The 25650-nt window shown below is 48.7% G+C and overlaps 1 protein-coding gene across 1 annotated transcript in view; it reads right to left on the bottom strand.

Moving 5' to 3' along the window:
- The window catches only part of LRP6 (LDL receptor related protein 6), an 880431-nt gene that overhangs the window by 490631 nt on the left and 364150 nt on the right, over window positions 1-25650 (bottom strand). The window contains exon 9 of the mRNA XM_085652091.1: window positions 5314-5603. Within this exon, the coding sequence (XP_085508217.1) occupies window positions 5314-5603 (290 nt within the window). The remainder of the gene's footprint in view (window positions 1-5313; window positions 5604-25650) is intronic.

The raw sequence follows: 25650 nt of genomic DNA on the forward strand, positions 1-25650 counted from the left end.
TGCTGAAAATGCTGCTGTAGGGATTTTCAACTTTATAGTTCAATTTCTTCGGCTGCAAAGGATGGTTTAACACAGGCGCTGTATGCTCTGTTCATTTCAGCATCAATAAAATGTTATTTGCAAGTCTTGGTTGCGCTTATATTTAGAAAACTACCATTATACTCGACATGGGAGTCAATGTATTTTATACCCTGCGTCTGTTCGACTACTCTGGAGCCCACCGTTTGGAATCGAGAACCTGGTCTAGCATGGTAGCTTGCACAGGATACATTTCATAGTCCGACATCTGCTCCATTTCATTAAATTCCCAGCAGTGTTTCTGTTGTGTATTTCGAGTTTTAGGATGTCATTTCTGAAACAGTCCACACAATTTTGAGATGACAAGTTGGGCTGAACTTAAGCTAATCAATCATTGAAAATCCAAAGCATGAGCAGAAAAACAAAGGGAAAAAAAGCATTGGTATAGCCAATAGGTCTCGCCTTTGGGACCTTATAAGTGTTTAGCCATGCAACAGTTGATGTTGTTGCACCAAGGATATTGTGCTGGATAACGATACACTTATAAGGTCCCAAAGGCGAGACCTATTGGCTATGCCAATGATTGCTTTATATAAGCAAGGACCCAGCAGCTGCTCAAATATTAACTTTTACAAAAAAAACATGACAAAACAAGCACTGACAGAGACTAAAGGCAAAACCTTTTGGATTTGCAACAGCTTATTTTTCAATGGAACATGGCTGCCTATGTGTAGGAAAGTGCCTCTTTTTGCAAGGTTGCCCCCACTTTTTGCCTGATGCTCTTTGACTAAGTGTGCCCTGGGTTCCTGCTAACCAGGTACCCAGGGCCTGTGTTTTTTCCCCCGACAACTGACCTTTGCATCCCCAATTGGCACCTCTATGGCTAGATGTAAGTCCCTTGTAAAAGATCGTCTTTGAACAGACTAGTACGGGGTGATGGAGATCATTACAAATAAAATAAAGAGTTTTACTAGCACTGGTCCTCACTGGAGATGCTTTTTTCTTTTTTTAATCCATTAAATGGAAAGATACCGCTGTCTCCAAAGGGAGGTATACAGAGTTACTGGTACTGACTGAGAATGTGGCAGAGTGCAGTTTAGGCTTCTGTGAATTACAAAACAGGCTGGTTAGGAGACTTGATTGAACTCAAATATATTGAAAGCTTGTAAATTAGCAACTTTTTGTGAGTTAGAAACAATGTTACTCAAGAACTTGGTTGTCAACATCACTGTATTACACTTCATTAGCCCCAAGTGAAAACTAGTTATGGCCAATGAAGGCCAAGTCTACGACCCTAACGTAGAGTGTCAGAATGCAGAGATATTCTGAGCCAGATGTGCCCACATACACAGAACAGCTAGTAATTGCTTTGTAGCCAACCACAAGTGTTAATCCGAAGCTGCGGAAGGGTAGCTTATAACCTACCTGTATGTACTGACCCTGTATGAAGCATATAGCAGAATTTTGATAAACACTTTCTCTACTATTCTCAGAAGCTTTCCCCTCTTTATCTGGCACAGAGTACGATGGAAGATCTTTCCCTTTGTCTAAATGTCCCGTCACCAACGCATGTTAAGAAGAGGAATTCTACACTATTACAGAAGGTTCACCTTTGGGGTGCGCTACATCACATTCAAAACTTTTGACTCAGAGTGTGGGAATCTCCAAGATGAACTTGACAACTCAATAGTAGAATGCGCCATTCCAGACTAGGCCTACGATAGCTTTGATGAAGCAAAACTATAAAAATAGACCTATGGCAGCAGAGTTAAACAGTGAAAATATATTCTAATCTTTCACAACCTTGTGATGATCGTTTGAAAATGTGTTGGCAGAGGCCAAGTGACAGTGTGGATAAGAAGTTTAGAAAAACTCTTCATGTGAAACCTAGGAGTGCATAGAGTTGTAAATGTGTTCCTTGAAGGAGAAGCGATGGGTTTCATGGCAGTTAAATAGATTGCAATTCATCATTTGATACTGCACTACTACAATCTCCCCTTATTCCATTTCTGGGTTTGATTTTAGTGTTACGCTTTAAATAATATAAAGGAGAATCCAAAGGTGGGTGTCTTGTGCCGGATGATAGACCCTTGACATTCTCACAGAATGCTACCACAGGCAATTCCCTACTACAGTGTTCTCTGAAGCACGAAAGGCAGAAACAACAAAAGTGAAATTCCAGCTAGTTGCATCCATGTCTCTGGGCAGGCAATCGATCTACTGATGTATTTTTGGCTAAATAATAGTGCAGAAGGAAGCAGGGAAAGAAAACTGCTTAGATGCTTCTGTGAAAAATCTACAACAAAAAGCAGTGCTTTTTTTTTTTTAATAAACAAATTACGAAATTGAAAGGCTGTTAAAACAGTAAAAGTGCATACATGTAACAAGTTTGGAGATTTGTTGTCTTATGGATTTTGAGTTAATAACAAATCTTCAACCAGCTCTTAAGACTTCGGTTAACAGTGAGGTGTTAAAAATAAAAATAAAAATTCTAAACCTATTACTTGTGATTGTTGAATATTTAAAAGCAGTGTTTCAAATGAAAAGAAAAACAGTTGTGCAGCTCTTTGGATTTCGCCACTGAAAGGAACAAAATCTTCACGAGGAGAGGGCCATAAGTAGAAACTCAGAACTTCCTCATATACGCTATTGTGGCCCATTTCAGACTGTGCCTGCCTACATTTTATGCAAAAGAAACAATTGATGAACGGAATGCTGAACAATGTAAAAAATAAATTCATCCCCAGTCACAAGAATCTGGGTTTAATCCATCATTCTTTTGCTCACCACGTGACCCCAGTTTAGACCCAGCCATATGCAAATCAGTCTTGTCTCTGTTCCTTATGGGAGCAGTCAAGCCCGAACTGCCAAGCCAGGTACACCCTGGACTGGAAATACGCATCCTGAGACCAGTTTCGGGGCATCACCCTTCATCAGCCAGGCTAGCTTGAATCCAGTGGCGCAGTGAGCACAGGACCCAAGTTTGGCCACAGAGAAACAGGTATAAATAAAACTAAAAAGAATAAACTAGTGGCTAAATACAGTAAAAAGAACAATTACAAATTAAGTAAACCGGACAAAACGGGATGGTGGTAGACTTCAATTCATCTCAGTCGCCAGAAAAACCTGAATTGACAGGTGAAACATAAGACAATTTCAAAGTCCCTACATAGTGAAGATCCACGCTGACGCCACCTGGAAAGGGAAGGAACAAAGGAGAAAAGGGGCGGAGACTATGCCAACTTAGACAGAAGGGTAGAAAGAGAGAAAGGACACTCGCAGAGAGGTAAAGGAAAGGCAGAGAGGGGAAACAAAGTAACAACGGACTACCACTTGCAGGAGGAAGAGGGCAGAGTTTTAAGGAGATAAGAGACAGAGGACAGCAAGGCAGTGGAGAGAATAGCACCGGGAGGAACTGAAGGCGGGACAAGCAGCCGCGGCCGGTATGGATCAGAGGTAGGAGGTGGGGGGGGGGGGGGGGGGGTAGGGCATGAGGGAAGCGGGTATAAAAAAATAATTACCATCTAGTCACTTCCTCGCCGCGTCTCTCCTCGTAGTCCTCCCTCGCTCGGCCCCAGGGAGCACACCCAGGGTCCCAGTCAGCCAATCACAACACTGCCTTAGAAAAATTGTGATTGGTCTGAGCGTGGTGTTTCGGCACTCAGACGCTGACTGGAGGGTCTGGGCATGTTCTCCACGTTGGCTGCGTTGCAGCCTGCATGGAGAACATGCAAAGTGCGCAAGACTGTTTTAGGAGGCCCGAGAGGGGCGTCCAAGTAGTAATTGTGCATTTAGGAAGGTGCTGCCTACCACTCCTTCCCTGCCCAGCCCCCTCACGCAAAGCTGTTTAAGTAGGTGAAAATAAAATAACGCAAGTTAGCATTTCATTTTCCTTTTGTTTCACTGCAAAAAAAAAAAAAAAAAAAGCAGCGGGGTGATGCTTCTCCTGATTAGCGGAGGAGCCGCCACTGGAGAGAAGACCTGCCCAGCAAGGAGCACCCAGACCGGCTCTAGGGGAGCAAGAAAGGCGAAGAGCAGATCATTGGAACACCAGGGAAGAACAGAGACAAAGCAGCAGAGGACACGGCTGAAGCAGAGGGGGAAGGAGAGGAGGAGGACTGGTCAGAAGACTGGTGAATGCCACCAGCAGTCGTGAAGCAGCCAGCCAAACTCATATGAGATGTGCCTGAACGGTGAGGGTTGGTTAACCCGGCACAGGGAAAAGGCAGGGAGGAAGGTGGTGGTGGTGGAGCCTGTACTCTTACGCTTTTTTGTTTAGTTTTTTATTTTCCCCATCACTCTCTTGCCGTAATACCTCACTTTGAGAATATCCTAATAACAATCATGAAAGTCGCACTATGGGAGAATTATGTCCCAAGGAAGCACCAATACCCTATTAACAAACAAGAGACAACCAACAGAGAGGATTGCAGGACCTCATACTATACCTATATCTAATGCATTCTCACAAAGCAGTGTCAGGCAACAAGGATAGCCAGTGAGAGAACCCCACGTTCCTGAGATATACATTAGTTTTATATGCAGATATACTTACCTGTTTTTTTGTTGTGCTTTCTTTTCCTGAGGGCCTGGTGGCATCTACCCAGTAGACCAGAAAAGAATAAGAAAGACCCTGTTGAAACTGCACAGGGGGCACCATTCTAACCACTGAGTGGGTTGAGTAAAGAGACATTGATTCTTGCACACAGGGGAAGTTGTACCTTTTAATTTTATTTGTTACCCTTTGTGTTTTTTCCCCTCTCTGCAAAAAGGCACCATTGGCAGATCTGGAAAGCCTCAGTAGCCTTTTCTTCCGTCCATCCCTTCTCAGGAGTACAGTGACAACTTGGGCTCACTCGGCTTTGAGATTTTCTAATAATAACCACTGGATAGCAGCATTTGCATATGTTGGGAAGAGATGGCACGATACAAGAGGGCTGCTACCTGCATACCACAGGTTTTCAGTTTGAATTAAAACTGATCGCTACAAAGTTCCGACATGAATCCAAACCAAAAACGCCCACCTCTTAGGTCAATGCCAATTAAACAACCTCTGCCACAGTACTCCAGGTTAAGCACAGGATATCAATTGTACATTTTGGAGTCTTGTACAGACCTGCAAAAAAGTTTCAACCTTTAACTGATAAAGGTTTAACAGTCCTTAACTGAAATGTCATAGTTTAACTGAAAAAACTGTACCTGAATTTAAATAGCAATTTCTACACAGAAACTCCCGCACACCTTTTATACATCTTGATTGCATTAAGAAAACACCACACCCTTCTTCTACATTACCTTTAGACTGATGTCTGTCCAGTAAATGCGGTTATCGGTCACATCAAAGTCCAAAGCAGAAGCCTCCTTCACACCAGTAAGGGGAATAGCTACATTGTTGTTGTTGGTTTCCAGAGAAATACGCCGGATGTCTGCTCTTCGAGAGAACAGGAGGAAGGCTTCAGGTACAATACAGGTCTTCATGTCACTAATAAGCTCCAAGCCAATTGGACATGCACAGCGGAGACCCTGTGGTCGGTAGAGACAGAGGTGACTGCAATCTCCATTGTTATCTGCACAAGGGTTTGAGCCTATAGAGAGGAGTAAGAAAAAACACTTATTTAGTCTGGTTCTTGTCCATCTGTATTCCCTCTGAATTCACAAACGGCAAAACATCTCTACCTAAAAGTGTGAGATTCCTAAACACAACTAAGATTCATCTTTAACCCCTTGCATGCTTCTGACGGAACCACTCCGTCATGAGTCACAGGCGCCGTGTGCTCATGACGGAGTGGTTCAGTCATGCTGCGGCCGTTGGCGGCCGCTCCTCCCACGCGGCGCTAATTCCCCGCCTGTGCGGGCGATTAGCGCAAGTGGGTGGAGTCATGACGGAACCACGCCGTCATGAGCACAGCTCGCCCATGACTCATGACGGCGTGGTTCCATCATGAGCATGGCGGCGCCGCAAACCCCCCAAACCCTCCCAGCGCTGCGGCGCAATTCGCGCCGCAGCGAAGGGGTTAACGTTTTGCGGTTACAAAAATAAAAAGAAAGCATTGCCAATATAGGTTAATTATTTTTATTTTGAAATAGTGAATTTACTACACAAAATACATTAAGCTGGACACAACTCCCAAAAAAAAGTAAACTAAAGAAAAGTCAGAATGATGCCAGCAACAAAAACACTAAACAAAATGAAAGATCCTTTTAGAATCTTAAAAGCTGCACTATGCCATCATGCCCAGTATGATGCCAGGCAGCCAGGTTTTTAGAGCAAGTAAGAAGACCCATTACGAAAACATACCCAAAATCTGTACCTCCAAAAGCGGGGAGGCACATGCAGCTTTTATAAAAAATATTTATTCCTACCACCCCATATTACTGTTAAGTCATGCGGTCTTCTCCCTCGGTTTATTTCTGCAGCATAAAACAAACTATCTTAAATAATCAAAGCACATAAATTATGAAGAGAAGCCGGACCTACTAAAGTATCTGTCCTGGATTCAGTGTCCAGAAAAGGTTTAGTAAAAGTATGGACTGACCTCAAAAGTAGCAGGATTACAAATGTCAGGTATGGTGATATTTCTCATTAAGGAAGCAGCAGTGACCACTTTCCCCTTATGGACTGGGTCTTAGGCTTGTCAGCAGGTAAGGACCTACTAACTTTCGCCTAGCAGGCTATAACGCAAGAAAGAATCCAACAGGCTATGGTATGTTTATAAGAAGCTAGACCTGTTTGAACCGCACCATCGTTTACAGCGAGTTACCTAATCTTTTGAAACTTCCCAGTCTGCTGTAGACTATAATGTGGCTTCCTTTGACCTTGATTAATATAATGATCTCTCTATAGGGGATTAGGGATAAGGGTAGGCAATTAAATAGCTTGACCAAAGTAAAAATCTGACATCACCATAGGAGATAAGACAATGTGTGATCTATCCGACATATGGTGCAAAATCTCATTGAAGGCAGACAGATTGCCAAAGATCGAGGAGGTTAATGTGGGACTGCTATTCCATGGGAGACAACAAGGTGACTGGAGGACTGCCCCAGGTGAGGGAGCAGGAATGTGACATCGCTGTGGCCACTGGCAGGAAAGGACAAAAGGGATTCTCGCAAGTGAGCATAAAGGTCACTCACCCTCCTGACACATGTAACTAATAAGCATTGGCAAAGCCAATAGGTCTCATCCATAGACGAGCTTTTGCATTTGGCGATTGGGTGGGAGTGGCGACCGGGGGCAGGGGGGAGAAACAGACAATCAAAAATCTTCAGTTTTAGCCTACTAGGCACGATTACTTTCTCGGCATTACACCCTACAGTAATAACACGCCCTGACACTGCAGATAAGGCCTGTGCTTGCTATATGATGGGGCTCTAATTACACGATGTTTTGTACTCCTAATTACACAAAGGCTAGTCTTATTAAATGTCAAATGATGAAAGAAGGGGAACTCTTTTTGTCACTCTTTCCGTCTGTCATTACACCGCACTTTCAGATGGAACTGTCCCGAATACACAAGTTACTTACTTGTGTAACGATATATCTGTAAGAGACATTAGTTAGTGATGGATTCCTTACTTTAGAATAGCCCCAGGTGGCAGACTGGATCCGGAAAGTTTTCGTCAGCAGTACCCCTACGTGCCGGAAGGTGGCGTCGTGCAGTTCAGCGTCCGTCGCTGGCGTCGTAAGCGCTGAGATGACGTCACGGAGACTACTTAGGCACCACTCATGCACGCGGACGTCCGTGCTGTACGCGACTTTCCGCGCCAGGAACGCAGAGCCATGCAAGAAACTGACCACTGGTGCCATGAAACTTGGGCCCTGAAAGGGATGACCTTAACCCTAGAAATCAGTTCACAGAACGGGGAGGATAGGTGAGGCTGTAAGGAATCTATCACTAACTAATGTCTCTTACAGATATATCGTTACACAAGTAACTGATGCATCTGAAAGTGACACGTTAGTGATAGATTCCTTACCTTAGAATAGATACCCCAGCAATACCTACCCCGGTGGAGGGTCTGCGAACCAAGATCACACCAGAAAGTCACAGAGAACAGAACGGCCAAAGAAGCAGTCTCTCCGGACTTGGCTGTCCAGGCAGTAATACTTGGTAAAAGTGTGCAGCAAGGCCCACGTAGCTGCCTGACAGATGTCCTGCAAGGAAACGCTGCGTCCCAAGGAAGTAGTGCCTGCCGTTGCCCTGGTAGAATGGTCACGCAAACCCACAGGAGGCTCCTTCTTAGCCAAAGAGTAACAGGCTTTGATGCACAGAATGACCCACCGAGAGATGGTCTGTTTGTGCACGGCCCGACCTTTCTTGGCGCCCACGTAGCCAACAAAAAGTTGGTCATCCACCCGGAACTGTTGTGTGCGAGCTTTAGATAGAACGAGAGCACACATTTTGGGTCCAGACGGTGGAACCTCTCTTCCTCTTTTGAAGGATGCAGAGGCAGAAATAAAGTAGGAAAAGTGATGGTCTGCCCGATGTGGAAGGGCGTGACAACCTTTGGCGAGAAAGGAGGACAGAGAGAAAAGGAGGTTTAGAAGAAAGAGCCTGGAGCTCACTTACTCGTCTGGCAGAGGTGATAGCTACCAGGAAAGTAGTCTTGAGAGTGAGAAGACGTAAGGGACAGTTATCAAGTGGCTCAAAGGGAGCACACATCAGATAGGTCAAGACAACATTCAAGTCCCATTGAGGAATGATGAAAGGCACGGGAGGAAACGTGTGTAATGCCTTTCAGGAAGGGATTAAAAACCAGGGACTTAAAAAGAAAAGGCTGATCTGGAAGCCGTAGAAAGGTGGAAATGGCCTAGAGATAACCCTTGATAGTGCCCAGAGCAGAGCCCTGCTGGGCCAAAGAGAGAAGGAACAAAAACTCCGAAAGAGGGGCCGAAAGGGGATCCACAGCCTTTGCCATGCATCATGCCACAAATTTGTTCCACCTGTAGGCGTATACAGTCCTAGTGGAGGGACGCTTGGCTGCCAGAATAATATCACAGACTTCGAAAGGAAGGAAAGCTGTCAACTGTCGCCGCTCAATCTTCACGCGTGGAGGTGGAGGCTCAACAGGTTCGAGTGGAGGACCGTCCCCTGCTGCTGCGACAGAAGATCCTCCCGAAGAAGCAGCCGGATCGGGAGATCGATCGCCATGCTGAGTAGCTCAGGATACCAGTATCTTCGTGCCCAATCAGGAGCCACAAGAATGACTTGCGCCGGATCTTCTTCAGCACTCCGGACAGAAGTGATATAGGTGGAAAGGTGTACAACAGACCGCAACTCCATTCGCGATGAAAAGCATCGCCGAGCGAGTGCCGCCTTGGAAATTCCAATGCGCAGAACTGATGACACTGCGCGTTTTCTTCGGTGGCGAATAGATCTAACCAAGGCTCTCCCCACTGCAGAAAGAGACCTTGCGCCAAGTCCGAGTTCAGATGCCATTCGTGATCCACCATGCACCGGCCGCTGAGTTTGTCCGCCCTGGCGTTCAGAGAACCTAACAGATGATGAACCATCAGGGAAATGCCCTGATATTCCAGCCATGTACAGAGGCGCAGAGCCTCCTGACATAGGGTCCACAACCCCACCCGCCCTGTTTGTTGCAGTACCACATGGCAGCAGTGTTGTCCGCGAACACCTGCACTACATTTCCCCGGACAGAGGGAAGGAATGCTCTCGGTGTCGGATCGCACAAAGCTCCAAAAGGTTGATATGGAGCCGGGACTCCGCCGGAGACCAGAGGCCTCTGATTGCCGCCTCTCGCATGTGGCCACCCCATCCCAGGAGGGACGCATCAGTCACCACTGTGTGCTCCGGTTGGGGAAGGGAGAGCGATCTGCCATTGACCCAATCAAGATATGTGAGCCACCACGGCAATTGTCGTACAGTGCCCTCCGAGATCGGGACGTGATCGGACAACTTGCCCTGATGTTGTGCCCACTGGAACTTCAGGTCCCACTGCAGAGCCCGCATATGCCATCTGGTATGTTGCACTAGCAGGATGCAGGAGGCCATCAGGCCCAGGAGCCGGAGGGTCAACCTGACTGAAACCCGGGACAGAGGCTGAAAGATCGGAATCATAGCCTGAATATCCCGGACTCGCTGCTCGGGTGGATAAACCCGAAATGGCATCAAATCCAGAACCGCTTCGATGAAGGTGAGCTTCTGAGAGGGACTCAGGTGCGACTTCGAAACGTTGATGGAGAACCCCAGCAAATGCAGGAGGTCGGCCGTAGTCTGGAGGTGGGAGACAACTGTCTGGGGCGAGCCAGTCGTCGAGATAGGGGAAGACTGGAACCCCTAATCTGCGCAGATGAGCTGCGACCACCGCCATCACTTTGTGAATACCCGAAGGGCACTGGTAAGGCCAAAGGGGAGCACGGCAAACTGAAAGTGCTCTTGGCCTACCGTGAACCGCAGGTAATGCCGGTGGGCCGGCTGGACAAGGATATGAAAATATGTGTTCTGCAAGTCCAATGCTAACATCCAGTCTCCGGGGTCGAGAGCAGCCAAGACCTGAGCTAGAGTCAACATCTTTAACTTCTCCTTCCGGAGGAAGCGGTTGATGTTCCTGAGGTCCAAGATGGGACGCAGGCCCCCTTTGTCCTTCTTGGGGACCAGAAAGTAGTGGGAATAACAACCACGTCCTACTTCTGGCCCAGGAACGCGCTCGATGGCCCCCTTGGCCAAGAGTGCCATGACTTTCCACTGGAGAAATGCAAAATGGTCCCCCGACATGCAGTGGTACTGAGGTGGCATGGCTGGAGGGGCAGTCTTGAAGGGGAGGGAGTAGCCCCTTCGAACGATTTGCAGCACCCACCTGTCCGAGGTAACGGAACGCCAGTGGGGGAGGTGATGGCAAATCCTGCCACCCACCGGCATGGGGTGAGCCCCAAAGCTCAGACTAGGTAGGCTTTGAGGCGGCCGCAGCAGGAGCCACGTCCACGCTGAGGTTGGTTTTGCACAGGGTTGTGGCTGAACGAACGTGTCGGGGCACCCCTTCAGTGGCCACGAAAAGCAGACGTGCCCGGGCGCATGGTGGAGAGACCTAAGGACTTGGCCGTAGCCGGGGAGTCCTTAAAACACTCCAGCGCACTATCTGCCTTATCGCCAAACAGGCGAGTGCCATCAAAGGGCATGTCCATAAGAGAACTTTGCACATCCCCTGAAAAACCAGTGGACTGCAACCAGGCGTGGCAACGGAGGGCCACTGTCGTGGAAATCACCCTACCCAGTGAGTCCACGGTGTCCAATCCACACCTGATGGCTAACTTTGCTGCATCTTTCCCCTCAGCAACAGCTTCGGAAAGACCTGTCCGAGCCTAATCCGGACATTGAGGCAGCTCCTGTGCAACCGTGTCCCACACAGCGTGGGAATAGCGGCCCAAGAGGCATGCAATGTTCACCGACCGCATCCCTAAGCTGGCAGATGAAAACTGTTTGACGAACTGTTCCAGCTTCTTGGACTCTTTATCCGGCGGAGCAGTAGGAAATGCGCTCTGGGAAGTTGAGGCATGGATGACCAGGCTCTCCGGGGTTGGGTGGGTAGACAGAAAAGCAGGGTCACCAGGGGCCGGGCGATGGCACCTGGCTACGTTCCTATCCAAGGGAACCCCCGAGGCTGGTCTAGACCAGGTGCCCATCAAGACGTCAGTTAAGGCCTCATTGAATGGCAGCGGGGGCTCCAAAGAGCTTCCCGCTGGCTGAAGCACTTTAGTGAGGAGATTAGTCTTGAGGGTCACCGTAGGCAGGTCGAGGTCAAGGGCCTCAGCTACTCTACGGAGCACCACAGTGAATGTAGACCCCCCCCCCCCCCCCCCTCCATGGCCACTGCAGGAGGAGAAAGAAAGCCAGGGTCAGAAGAGAGGTCAAGGCCACCAGCATCCTCTAGCTCTTCTGTCCATTCCTGTTCAGTCCCGCACTGCCGTGCAGGAGGGTCCTCAGACCCCTCCCAGTCCCCTTCCTCCACTGCCCGTGGAACAGGCTGCAGAGGTGGGGGAGGGACAGGGGAATACAAATTGTCGGACAGCGTCGGTCCGGCTCCGTGTCCTAATTAGGGTCCCAACTAGGGGCAAAATTGCCCGGAAACCAGGGCGGTGGCGGAATGAACGGAGCCCACTGTGGCGCCAGGATCGGAGCCAGCAGCAAGGGAGGGCCCTCAACTGGGACAGCAGGGCTTGAATGCGTGCCGGCGGGAGCCCAAGGCCTGAAGAGGCGGCCAATGGCTGCAAGAAAATCTTGCACCTGGGCAGGAATCGCCGACGGAACCGGATAGGGCGGGCAGGCAGCAGGACTCTCAGGCTCCAAAGGAGCCGCGGGGGCGGTACCCCCATCCCCTTCATCCGCGTCCGGAGACCGACGGGGGGGGACTTAGGAGAGCAGAAACGCTTCTTCCACATATTCTTATGCCGTCTCTTACCCGATTCAGAGTGTGAAGACTTCGACCCCGAGGAGCGATGATGATGGCTCAGCGATCGGTCCCTCGATCAACCCCTGGACCTCGAACGGCACGGAGACTACTGCCGGGCCTCTAGCAGCTTACGGGACCTCTCCCACAAGGCCTTCTGAGCCATGGCCTAACAGTCGGAACATGACCGGAGTCATGGTCGCGCTCCAGACAGTAGAGACAGACGCCATGGGGGTCGGCCACCGACATCGTGCAGCGACACACCCCGCAGGACTTAAACCCAGGCATCCCTACGTGGCACCAGGAGTCAAAGACTCAAAAAGAGAAGACAAAAAGTTGCAAAAATATAGTCAAAAAGTGACTAGGGTACGTGCTCTAAGCGGATCTGCGTTTCCTGGCGCGGAAAAAGAGCAAAACGCCGTGGGAGTGAACATTAAAAAAGAGGTGAGACATGCGCCCGCCTTTAGCCATTTGCGTGCTTTCATTATTGAAAGACACGATAAAACCAATTCTATGTGTGGGAGGAGTCAGACCCACACGGAGTAAACAGAAGAAGCCTCTAAGAGCAGCGCATGCGCGCTTGCTCAGGCTCGACCTAAAAAGGCAATACTCCAAGAAAGATGTAAGTTGGCCTTAGGATAGGTTCAAAAGGAGGATTACTTTGAAAAGCATCACATTCAATTCCCAGGGACGAGATATTCTGGCAGCACATTCTGAGAGCCCATAGATGATGTACAATTGTGAGAAAGTGGCCTCTTACTTGCATGGTATGCCCCAACTTTTTGCTGAATTGCTGATGTGCTTTGACTGAGTGTGCCCTGGGCTCCTGCCAATCAGGTGCCTAGGGCCTGTGTTCCTTTCCTAAACCTGCACTGAAGCCTAAACCCTATAACAAATGGATCATCAGCTCCCTAGATCGAGTATTACCACTAAATAAAAAATTCCCATCCTAAGCGGGGCAATCCAACAGCCCCGTGGTATACGACTGATCTGCGAGAGGCCAAACGTGTCTGTAAACGACTTGAGAGGAAATGGCGCCTTAGTTACCTACCAGCAGACAAAACGAGCTATAGAACAGCAATTAAAAACTACAAAGCAGACATTCATCTAGCTCAGGCTAAATATTTTGAACATAAGATCGAGAAGGCAGCGTCCAAACCTAAGGAGATCTATCGGATAGCCAAATCCCTCTTGCAACTTCCCGAGGCCCCAAAGTATCATAACAATACTCAGACCCATTGTGAGGAAATAGCTGAGTTTTTTCACCAGAAGATAGAAACCATCAACTCTTCTTTTCCCCACCCTGTCACTTTGCCCACAGATTCCGTCAACATAGGCTGCACGACAGTTCCTCCTTATGTTCTCAATAGCTTTCCTCCATTAGAACTTATTAACCTGGAAAAACTCATGGGACAGGTTAAATCTGGATCACCTATTGACCCAGCTCCTCCCAGTACTCTCACCCAGATAACCCATCAGATCTCGCCTACCATCCAAGACCTGCTCAACTCCTCCCTCCATACTGGTATTGTCCCACCTCTATGGAAAAGAGCAATGGTCAAAGCTTTATTAAAAAAACCCAGTCTCGATCAATCTAACCCTGCTAACTATCGACCTATCTCCCTCCTGCCATGGCTCAGTAAACTTCTCGAGAAGCATGTTAACTCCGTTCTCACTGACTTCCTGGAAGTCAATAACATACTAGACCTTTCCCAGACCGGCTTCAGGCCCCGTCATGGAACGGAGACTGCATTGATTGCAGTAAAGAAGGAGGCAAGAAGGATCCTGGACGATGGCGGGTCCGCGGCCATCGTCCTACTCGACCTAAGTGCCGCCTTCGACACTGTTAATCATAATATCCTACTCCATCGCCTTGACAAAATAGGAGTGTCAGGCACAGCACTCAATTGGATGAGGTCTTTTCTCACAGACAGATCCTTTCAAGTATTTGAGAAGGATTTCACCTCTGCCAGTAAACCCCTCAATTGTGGAGTGCCTCAGGGCTCCTCCCTGAGCCCTACCCTTTTTAATGTCTACCTACGCCCTCTAGCTGATGTCGTCCGCCCCTTCGGTGTGAAGATTGTCACTTACGCGGACGACACGCAGCTAGTGGTAGCACTGGACACTCCCCTCAACTCTCATCACAGTTTACACAAATGCCTGGAAGCTGTCGCTGTTTGGATGTCTGGCTCCTGTTTAAAACTTAACGGGGACAAAACAGAGGTAATGCTCCTTGGAAATAACATCCCGAAATCCATTGACCCTATCTGGCCCCTCTGTTTAGGAAGTCCCCCGCAACCCAAGGAGCAAATCAAGAGCCTAGGCATCTGGCTCGACCAAACTCTCACCTTTAACCATCAAGCTACCAAGCTCGCTGCCACATGTTTCGGGCTGATGAGACTACTTCGTAAGATTCTCCCTCTCCTTCCGTTCCATTCAAGACGGATTATGGTTCAAGGATTAATCCTCTCCCGCCTGGACTGTGGAAACGCCCTATATCTTGGGGCCCCACAATCTATACTTAACAAACTCCAGGTTATTCAAAATTGCGCGGCAAGAATTCTCCTGGATATTCCTCGCCGAACCTCAGTCAGAGCCAGATTGAGGGACCTCCACTGGCTCCCGGTAAGATCCAGAATCGAATTTAAGAGCATGTGCATTGCACACCGCTCCTACTGGGGAACAGGCCCTTCCATCAAATCCCCCCTGGTGAAAGCCTATCAGCCTTCCCGCCCCCCTCAGATCCGCGACCTCCCTCCTCGCCTCAGTACCACGCATTAGGAAAGCCAGGTGTGGAGGCCGCTCGCTCTCTTACAACCTAGCCAAGATTTAGAATTCTCTTACCCTCCCTATCAGATCAGAACCCAATCTATTCACCTTCCGTAAACTTCTTAAAACCTGGCTTTTCAGCAAAACTTCGGTTTAAATCTTCATTCAGCTTCACTCATTCCAGCCTCTCCGGCTCAACCCAATCTCTTTGCAGCGCTGGGACGCCCCTGGGTAGCCAACGCGCTATACAAATCCTCATTCCATTCCATTGGCATCTCTGGCCACATGTCAGTCCCTGGTAAATCGTACCACAGGTACCAAGGGCACTGTGACCAGAGAAGGCCTCTAAGGGCTGCAGCACTTATTGTGCCACCCTTAGAGGTCCTGTACCCTGACACACATACACACACACACACACACACACACACACAGCCTTTGCAGGCTGTGTGTCTTGGTGCAGAACAAAACAAAGACAACATGGCACACATCCCTGTGTGCCATGCCCACAAACCAATGCCCTGGCATACATCAGTCACCCCTCTAGCTGGGTGCACTATGTTAGTGGTGAGGGTACAGGTGCATGAGCCCTGTGCCCCAACAGTGCCCAAGTCCATTCCTGGGCCCTGTAAGTGCAGTGTTGCCATTTAGAGTATATGGTGCTTGGAGTTTGACATTACGAACTCCACAGCACCATGATGGCTACACTGAAGACTGGGAAGTTTGGTATCAAACTTCTCAGCACATTAAACCCACACTGATGCCAGTGTTGGATTTAATGTAAAATGCACAACAGAGGGCATCTTAGAGGTGCCCCCTGAAACTATCAACTTCCAGTGACCTGACTGAGTGGCTACGCAGGCTGCCACCACCAGACATGTTTCTGGACCCCTGGGTCGAGAGCTGCTGCTCTCGGGGGCCTGAAACAATGCACATCCTGAGACGAGGTGTCACGCCTCCTCCCCCAGGATGTGCAGGGTTCACGAAAGAGAAGCTTCAAAGGCATGCCGCCTTTGTGAGCCTCTCCAGACCATTTGCTGCTTTCGGCAACTGGTCCCCACTGGTTCTGCCCCCCACTTTGGGCGGGAGAATAGGCGGGAAAAACAAAGTAAGGAAGAGAGGTGTGCCCACCTCTGCCAACTCCACCCCTAAGGTGGGGGAGGCGAGGTGAAGCACAACCTCGAGTGCCCGCCATCTTGAGGATGGGGGGACCCAGTCAACCAGGGACAGGCTCCTGCCCCCCTCCCCCTGGCGAGTGGCAGAATAGGGGGTGTACCCACCCCAGGGAAGGGACCCATTGGTCCCTGACCCTTACCCTAACTGTAATGCCCCTAAATTTAGTATTTAGGGGCACCCTGAACCTACCTTCCTCAGATCCAGCAACCACAAGAAAGAGAAGGACGAGAAGCCGTGCAGAGCTAACAAGAGGACGACGCCCCGACTTGGCCCCAGCCCTACAGGCCTGTCTCCCCTCGAACCTGCTCCTGCAAAACCCCAGCATGTCCAGCGGACAGCAACCTCAAAAACCCCGGAGGACCTGCCTGCCTTCACTTTCCAAGCTGTTTCTCCCGTAAACACCAGATGTGTTTGAACTGCAGCTTCTGGTGCCAGCCAGGAACCGCAAATCCCGCACACACTGCACCCGCCGAACCCGGCCCGAGCAGACAAATACCACGAGGAGGTTTCCCTGGCAATCCTGACCCAAGATCCAGCGACCCCTGACCTGCCTCAAGCCTCCTGACGACGCCTGCAGCCTCAATCCAGAGGACCCTCCCTACAGCGACCAGAGCAGGTAAGAAAATCTGACGTCCCAAGGCACCCCTGCACCCGACGCCCCACGGCCTTGTGTGCCCAACCCAGCGGTGCCTAACCAACCCTCTACATCCCAACTTACCCCAAGAAGTGGTGGTCACTCCTGGAAGATCCTCGTTCCCGAGCCTGCAGTGTTTTTGTCCGGGAGAATCTCCCTTGAAATCAACAGGGCACCCGACCTCAAAACAGCACCCTGCACCCGGCCACCCTAGTGCCGCTGAGGGTGCCCCTTTGGTGCCAACTTGGTCCCTAACTTGCCCTGAGCTTAACTCTAGGAGCTTAGCTCCCACAATCCCGTGGCCTGCTTGCCAGCAGCCACCAACCGGAGCCGCCACCATCTGGAGCCCCCCCTATCCTCCATAGGATAAGATTGGGCCTCAACACACTGTACCTGGCTGCCCTAATGCCATGGGGGATGGGGGGGGCAACAACAGTGCATCACTGACCCTGGGAGACCTCCCGAGTCTAACCCTAGGACCCTAACTCAAAAGACTGATTACCTACCTGGAAACCGATAACCTCTTTTTCCTCATAGAATAACATTGACACTTTCTACCAAAAAGTTTCAACTTTTGAAAACTGAGAATATTCCTTAAAAATCACCCGATTAACCAAAACGCATTTTCTCAACTGTTTTCAGGCAATATTCCAGGGCTGAATCTAGGTATCCAGCACCGAGTAAGAAAAGTATAGTTAAAGTAACTTACCTGCAAAGTGAATTTCCTCCCATGGGATAACATTGGTGATTCTATGTGAAAAAGTTTCTTAGTGCCAACTTTTGAAATACAATAATATTCTTTAAAAATCGTACCTTTAACTAAAACGAATTTACTCAACTGTTTTCAGGAAATGTCACAGTTCTGAATCTAGTATCCAGCCCTGTGTTAGCAAAAGTAAACTGAAAAGTAATTAATTGCATTTTTCTTAAAAAGCCCATTCATTCGAATGTACTATACCTGCTAAGTGTTGCAAACTGCCTACTTAAACTGTGACCAAAATCAGTACAAGTTATACTGCAATTTTGAACTGTGTTCATGCAAGTAATTTACCAATGCAAAGTATTCATATGCTTACCTCTACCAGTCTTGCTTGGTTCTAGAAATAAAACTGTATATTTTTTATACAAAACAATTGGCCTTGAGTTCAGTTCTCGAGTGTGTGAAATCATTTGCTGAGTGCGTAAATCAAATGCTTAACACTGTCCTCTGATACTGCCTTACTGCTCGACCAAGCTACCACTTTGGAGAGTAAGGTTCTATCTAACTTTAACCTCTGCCAAACCTCTGGAGACCCTTGGCTCTATACACACTGCACCTCACTTTGGTGCAGTATATATAGAGCCAGTTTCTTACAACAATCACCCAAGCTCTGTGTGTGTGACCAAAACCACAGCTTAAGGGCCTTCAGACACAGAGGGGCACGAGTCCACATCACCCGGTTTGTTGGCATATCACATTATGCTGTGTTGTCTACCTGAACTGACTAACCACAGAGGGCATGAACACTTTGATGTCCAGGCACAATGCCAAAGCTCAAGCAGGTTAATGTGGGACTACTGGTCCATGGCAGTCCAGAAGCCTCTGATCCTCAAGCTATCAAGATGACTGCCCCAGCCAAGGGAGAAGTCATCTGAGACCAAGTGAGGCGTTCCGCCACCGTACATCACTGCAGGTCTTGTGCAGCTTTAGGGGAGAGCTGAATGTAGTCCATCAAGTACCCCCAGTGTGGAGCCCACTGAAGAAATATGTTCCATACCAGTGAATTACGATGAAAAAGGAATATGTTACTTACATTGTAAGCATCTATTCGTAGCGTGTCGCATAATAGATTCACATGCTATGCAAACTCCTGCCATCCACTGTTTGGCGCTGTAGGAAGCTGGCTCTGTATATACTATACCAAAGTAAGGTATAGTGAGCACAGAGTCCAGTGGAACCCCAAAGGTAGGCAGAGGTAAAAGTAGATAATACCTTACTCTCTATTCGTGGTAGTGTGGGCGAGCAGTAAGGCTTTATCAGAGGGTAGTGCAAAGCATTTATTCTACACACTCAGGCAAGAAATATCACACACTCAAAGACTGAACTCGGACCAATTTGTTTGCGTAAAAATATTATTTAGTTATATTTATTTCCTAGAATCAAGCAAGCTTGGCACAGTTAAGGGTAAATGTTACTTTTCAAGGCCGGTTTAAAAATACAAGCAAGCAGAATGAAAATGACTGTTACAGGTTTGTAAATGCTTTGAATACAGTTGAAATGACTGTTGGGTTACTTTTGATTACTTTACAGATTACTTATGGATTACCTTTTCTACTCAGTGTGATATGCCTAGATATCACACTGGGACATTTCCTAGAGAAAAGGTAAGTAAAGCAGTTTTTATGTATTTACAGTTTCCTTAAAGTTCCATGCAAACCAAATCCACACAAAACAATTTTGAAGAAAAGCAGTCAATGCAATCCTATGGGAGGAAAAATTGAGTTATCGGTTTACAGGTAAGTACTTGGTTGTGGCAGTTGGGTTTCTGGGATTAAAACCAGGGCTCCCCCAAGGCCATGGATGCACTCTCAAAGCACCCTCAGCAGCACTAGGGCGGCCAGGTGCAGAGTGCTGAGCCCCAATATTTTCCGATAGGGGGCCTCCAGTTGGTAGCTGCTCACAAGCAGGCCACAAGGTTTTGGGAGCGAAGCTCCTGGTGTTGAGCTCAGGGCAAAGGTGGATCCGAGTTAGCATCCAAAGTGCACCCACAGCGGCGCACGGGCGGCTGGGTGCAGGATGCTGTTTTGGCTTTGGGTGCCCTGTTGATTTCAATGGGGATTTCTCTGGTTGCAACAAGCAGTGCAGGCTCAGGGACGAAGATCTTCTGGAGGTGACCACTGGTTGGAGAGGTAAGTTGGTATGCTTGGGGATGCTGGGACACTGTCAGTTGGGCCACCCAAGGCCGTGGGATGTCGGGTGCAGGGGTGTCTTTAGGCGTCGGGTTTTCTTACCTGCTCCGATCGAGGTGGGGGTCCTCCAGAAAGGGGCTGCAGGCATTGATTTGAGTTTCAAGGCAGGTCAGAGTTCACCAGACCTCAGGTCTGGATTGCCGGGGAGACCTCCTTGTGGTGTTGGGCCACTCAAACTCGGACTGTGGGCGTCTGGTGCAGACTCGGGGATTTGGCTGGAGCCAGTCTGTGGGTGAGCAAATTAGGTGCTCACAGGAGACAAAGTCTTGGTTTGGGAAGGTATGGCAGGTCCTCCGGGTTCTTGGGGGCTGCTGGCTGCAGGGCACACCCCGATTTCGCTGGAGCAGGTTCGAGGTGGAAACAGTCGGGTAGGGCTGGAGCCAAGTCAGTGGGAGTCCTCTACTTAGTTCATCACGGCTTCTTCGGTCTTTCTTCTTCTGGTCGGTTCTTGTCTGAGGAGGCAAGGCTCAGGGTTGCCCCTAAATACAAATGCCCTTGGGGTTGGTACACCCCCTATTATGCCACCCACTAGTGGGAGGGGGGCATATGCCTCTCTCTGGTTGGCTGGGTCCCCCCATTAGCAAGATGGTGGGGACTGAGTTGTGGATCACCACGCCTCCGCCACCGAAGGGGAGCGGTTGGCACAGGGGGGCACGTCTCTTCCTCACTTGGTTTTACCGCTAATTTCCCTGCCCAAAGTGGGAGTCCAAACCGGTGGGGGCCAGTTGCTGGAAGCAGCAAATGGCTGGGGTAGCTCACAAAGGCGGCAAGACTTTGAAGCTTCCCCTTCGTGGACCCTGCCCATCTTGGGGAAGGAGGCTTGGCACCTCGTCTCAGGATGTGCATTGTTTCAGACCCCTGAAAGCACCAGGCTCTCGACCCAGGGGTCCAGAAACCTGTCTGGTGGTGGCAGCTGGTGAGCAGCCACTTAGCCTGTTCACTAGTATTAAGTCGTTTTTCCGGGGGGCATCTCCAAGATGCCCTCTGTGTGCATTTTTCATTAAAGCCCACACTGGCATCAATGTGGGTTTAATGTACTAAGAATCTTGATACCAAATATCCCAGTTTTCAGTAAAGCCGTTATGGTGCTGTGGAGTTCATAATGACAAACTCCCAGTACCATATACTCTTAATGGCATTACTGCACTTACAATGTCTAAGAATTGGTTTAGACACTGTAGGGGTACAGGGCTCATGCACCTGTACCCTCACCACTGGTATAGTGCACCCAGCTAGAGGGGTGGTTTATTTATGTCAAGGCAGTGGGTTGTAGACATGGCACACAGGGATGTGTGCCATGTCGACTTCCGGCAGCGTGTATTGCTGCAGAGCAGTGTGTGTGGATAAAGGTACAGGGCCTCTAAAGGTGGCACAATAAGTGCTGTAGCCCTTAGATGCCTTCCCTGGCCACAGTGCCCTTGATACCAGTTACAAGGTACTTACATGTGGCCGAAGGACCGTATGTCCCACAAGGGACTGTATTGCCAGGACATCCACACAATAGTGTTTAGTAAAGGTCTGTGAATTCGTCCATTTGGCTGCCTTGCAAATGTCAGCTAATGAAATGTTGCCTAAAAAAGCCATAGAGGCAACTTTCTTTCTAGAAGAATGTGGGTGTGGGACTGTTGATAAAGTTCTTTTGGCTTTAATATAACATATTTGAATACATTTTGCTATCCATCTTGCAACACCTGCTTTGGAAAGTGTGTTTCCTTTCTATGGTTTGAGATAGCAACGAACAGCTAGTGTTTTTCTAAAAGCCTTAGTCCTATCAATGTAGTATATTAATGCCCTTTTAACTTCAAGTGCATGAAGTGCTCTTTCTATCAAGGTCTCTGGCTTTGGGAAAAAGACAGGTAGATCAATTGTCTGATGTAAGTGAAAACGGGGAGACAACCTTCGGGAGAAACTTTCCGCAGTCGAACTTTATCTTGAAAAACCTGAAAGTAAGGTTCCTCTATTGTGGGAGCATGTATTTCACTAAACCTTCTTAGAAAGGGGATCGCTACTAGAAAAGCAACCTCCCATGACAGGAATTGTAATGGGCAGGAATGTAATAGTTTATAAAAGGTGTTGACCTCAACCTTATACCAACATTTAGATTCAAAGAGGATACTGTTGGTACACATGGTGGAATTATTCTCTTTAACCCTTCCAACGAAGCCTTAATGACTAGTATACGGGAATGTGAAGTGTGTTTGCAGTTGTGCAACATTTGCCACCAGGTGAAGTCGTATGGAAGTGTATGCTAGATGTGATAAAGTAGCATACTATCTGTTGTGTACTGTTGCTGCACAAGAGTCTATGTGCTGGGTAATGCAGTAATGGACAAGGCGTTTCCACTTAGCTGCGTAACAAGATCTAGCAGTTCGGCATCTTGCCTCCCTCAGAATGTCTATACACTCAGAAGGCATTTTCAAGTACCCAAATTCCAGGACTTCAGGAGCCACATTGCCACGTTGAGTTGTTTTGGGTTGGAATGCCTAACCCTGCCTTTGTTGTGAGTGATACAAGAAGGTCGAGGATGTTTGAGATCTTCTCGTGAGGTACTAGGGACAACTCCAAGAGAGTTGTGTACAGGGTTGTCGTGCCCAAGTGGGAGCTACTAGTATCATCTGGAGAGATGTCTGAGTTTCTTGAGAAGCTAAGGGATGAGTGTGAGAGGCGGAAATGAGTAGGCAAATATCCCTGACCAATTCATCCAAAGAGCAATGCCCACTGACTATGGATGGTGGCACCTGGAGGCGAAGTTTCGGCATTTTTAGTATTCTACGTGGCGAACAGATCCACGTCTGGTGAACCCCACTTCTGTAAGTAATGGTGGAGGACTCTGGGGTGGACTTCCCACTCATGGACTTGTTGCTGCATCCTGTTTAGCAGGTCCGGCACCGAATTGTCCACCCCCAGGTGATATTCTGCCAAGAGATGGATATGATGGCGGATAGCCTAATGCCAAATTGTTTGAGCCAACAGACAACTGTATAGAGCGTGTCCTCCCTAGTTTTTGAAAGTAATACATTGCTGTCATGTTGTCAGGACAGAGAAGAACAGACTTCCAAGTTATATTGGTGAGGAAGGCTTTTAGGGCCATCTGAATCGCTACGAGCTCTAGCACACTGATGAGCAATGTTTGCCGATTGGTCCGCTAACCCTGGACCGTCATGTCCCGCATATGCGCACCCCAACCTATTAGTGATGCATCTGTGGTGACAGTCACTTGTAGGATCGGGTCCAAGAATGGTCCTTGAGGAGATGGTCTGTGTTTTGCCATTGTAATGACCGATGGACCCTGGGCGATACCAACACTAGATCTTCAAAACTGCCTCCCCCTTGTGACCACTGAGATGCTAGGCAGTCCTGTAAGGAGCGCATTTGCAGCCTGGCATGTGCGATGATTGCTATTCAAGAAGCCATCATGCCCAGAAGGGGCATCACTGTTCTGACTGGCAGGCAGCTGTGTGGATTTTAAAGAGCCAGTTTGTTCTGGAGGTTTAGAACCCTCTTTGTATTGCAGTATGCTTTGGCTGAGACAGAAATGAGGATCCCTCCCAGATAGGGTTGTACTTGGAGAGGTTGCAAGTGGGACTTGGTGGCATGGATTGTGAAGCCCAATTTGTGTAATAGATTGATGGTAGTCGGAGTCCAAGCAGACGGAAATACCTGCAGGACACAATCACCTCAATATGGGAAGACGTTAATATTGTGTCTTCTTAGATGGGCTGCCACAGGCTTTTGGCAAACACTTGTGGGTCAGTCATCAGCCCGAACAACAAAAATCATGAACTGAAGCCACGGACCTCACACAGGCTGAACAGACCTGGGCTTCAACTGGGTGGTCCATCGCCAAACAAAATATAGCGCAGAAATGGGGGGTGGTGGCGGTCCCATGCCTGATGGACAAGGCGAGTGACATGGACAGGGCAATGATCGCTGAGAGAGACATCTTTAAGCATAGAGGGTGCCCCAAGAAATGGGACCATAAGTGGGGCAGGTGGAACAAATACAGAGGCAACATGTATATCCCCTACCATTGAATTACAGCGCGATAGACGCCAAATATTGGACGTCTCTGGTTTTGATGACTCACTCCGGCCCTGACGAGACGGATATGCCTGTTCTATTGCATGTAGCCGAGTGGGGTGGACTCACACCAAGTACAACATTCTGTCTACATGCAAGTTGTTGCCGGGTTGAGATGTTCCTTATATTTCCGCTGGAATGTGGGGAGGTGGACTGTGCACACTGCGCACTTTATGAGCTGCATTTGGTAAATTTTTACTGTGGGCCCAAAGATTGTTCTAATAATGTATTGTACCCTGTTTTTTTCCTCTCAAATAAAATTGTTTAAAAAAAAAAAATGTGAACTGGCAAGGATGTCTATTTACCACAAACCTGAGAATGGCGATGTGCTGGATGAATCGGTATATGAAAGTAGGCGTCCTTCGGCTAAAATGCCGGGCTGAAGTAGTGGAATCACATCCTGCAATGTCACCATGTGAAAGTGTTCTAAAAGAATGTGCCAATTGAGGAGGCATAGGTCTAGTGTCAGCCTGAGCGTCCAGTCCTTTATGGGTAGTAGATAACAAAGGGAATATACCCCTTTGCCATGGTGACTTTTTGGAATGGGCTCAATAGCATCATTCCACGAGAGCTTTTACCTCCACTGTGAGAAGGTGAAGGTGTTGGGTGCTGAGGGTCTGTCTGCATGGCAGTATGTTTGGGGGGAGGGGTGCACATAAGTACTAGGCAGTATCTGTGGCAAACGATGGACAGAACCAACTGGTCTGATACTATCTCTGGCCACAGAACTGCAGCAGTCTTCCCCCGACCAGTTTTGTGTGCCCATGTGAAATGTGAGGAGAGTCACGGTTTGGAGGTGGAGGGTCCCTTTCAGGAAGTTTCTCTAACTCTGCCTCTAGGATTACCTCTCTTGAACCCTTACCTGTAGTATGACTGGCTATCAGTGGTGGTGCTGCACCTCTGTACTGATTTCTTTTGAACAACTGCTGTTGTGGACTGTAATGCCCCCATCGATTTCATAGTCTCCATATGCTTCTTGAACTTTTCTAATTGGAGTCCACCTCAGGGCCAAAGAGGTGTTTCCCATCATATGGGACATTAAGTAGGTGTTGTTGCACCTCTGGTTTAAAACCAGAGATGCGTAACCAAGCATGTCTATGCAGGAGAATTGAAGATTTTCCTTTGCAGCGGTGTTCGAACTGTCTAGGGCACATCAAATAGCTGCGTTTGAGGGGGCGTGTCAGAGCCGAGCTGCAAGATGGCCGCTTTCTAGGGTGGCTCTGCCGGCCGAGCGCAAGATCCGTTAAGTATCCGGGGCTTAAACACGAATCTGCAGCCAAGAAGTAGCCAAGGTGTTGCGGTTACATCAGCGGTGCACCTGACAGCAATTCCAACAGCAGATTGTCAACTTTTGCTGAAGAAATCTGAGCAAAGCTGCCGGGTGGGCACTAGGCCACAGCAGACAAGATGGCACCGGCTGCATAAAAGGAAAGGAAAGCGTACTCACCGGGCCGAGCGAGCGGACAGTGCGCCGGCAGGCATCCGAAGCAAACGGGGACCCAGCCGAGGCCAGCCGGGTGAGTGAGCACAAGCAGTGGCGAATGCCAGCAGAGCCCCGGTGATCGCTGGCCTGGAGCGGTGCGTGGCGAAGCAAGTGGGCGGCGTGTGCACAATCCGCCTTG

Source organism: Triturus cristatus, chromosome 4_1, assembly GCF_964204655.1.
Source record: "Triturus cristatus chromosome 4_1, aTriCri1.1, whole genome shotgun sequence".
In the NCBI taxonomy this organism is placed as follows: Eukaryota; Metazoa; Chordata; class Amphibia; order Caudata; family Salamandridae; genus Triturus; species Triturus cristatus.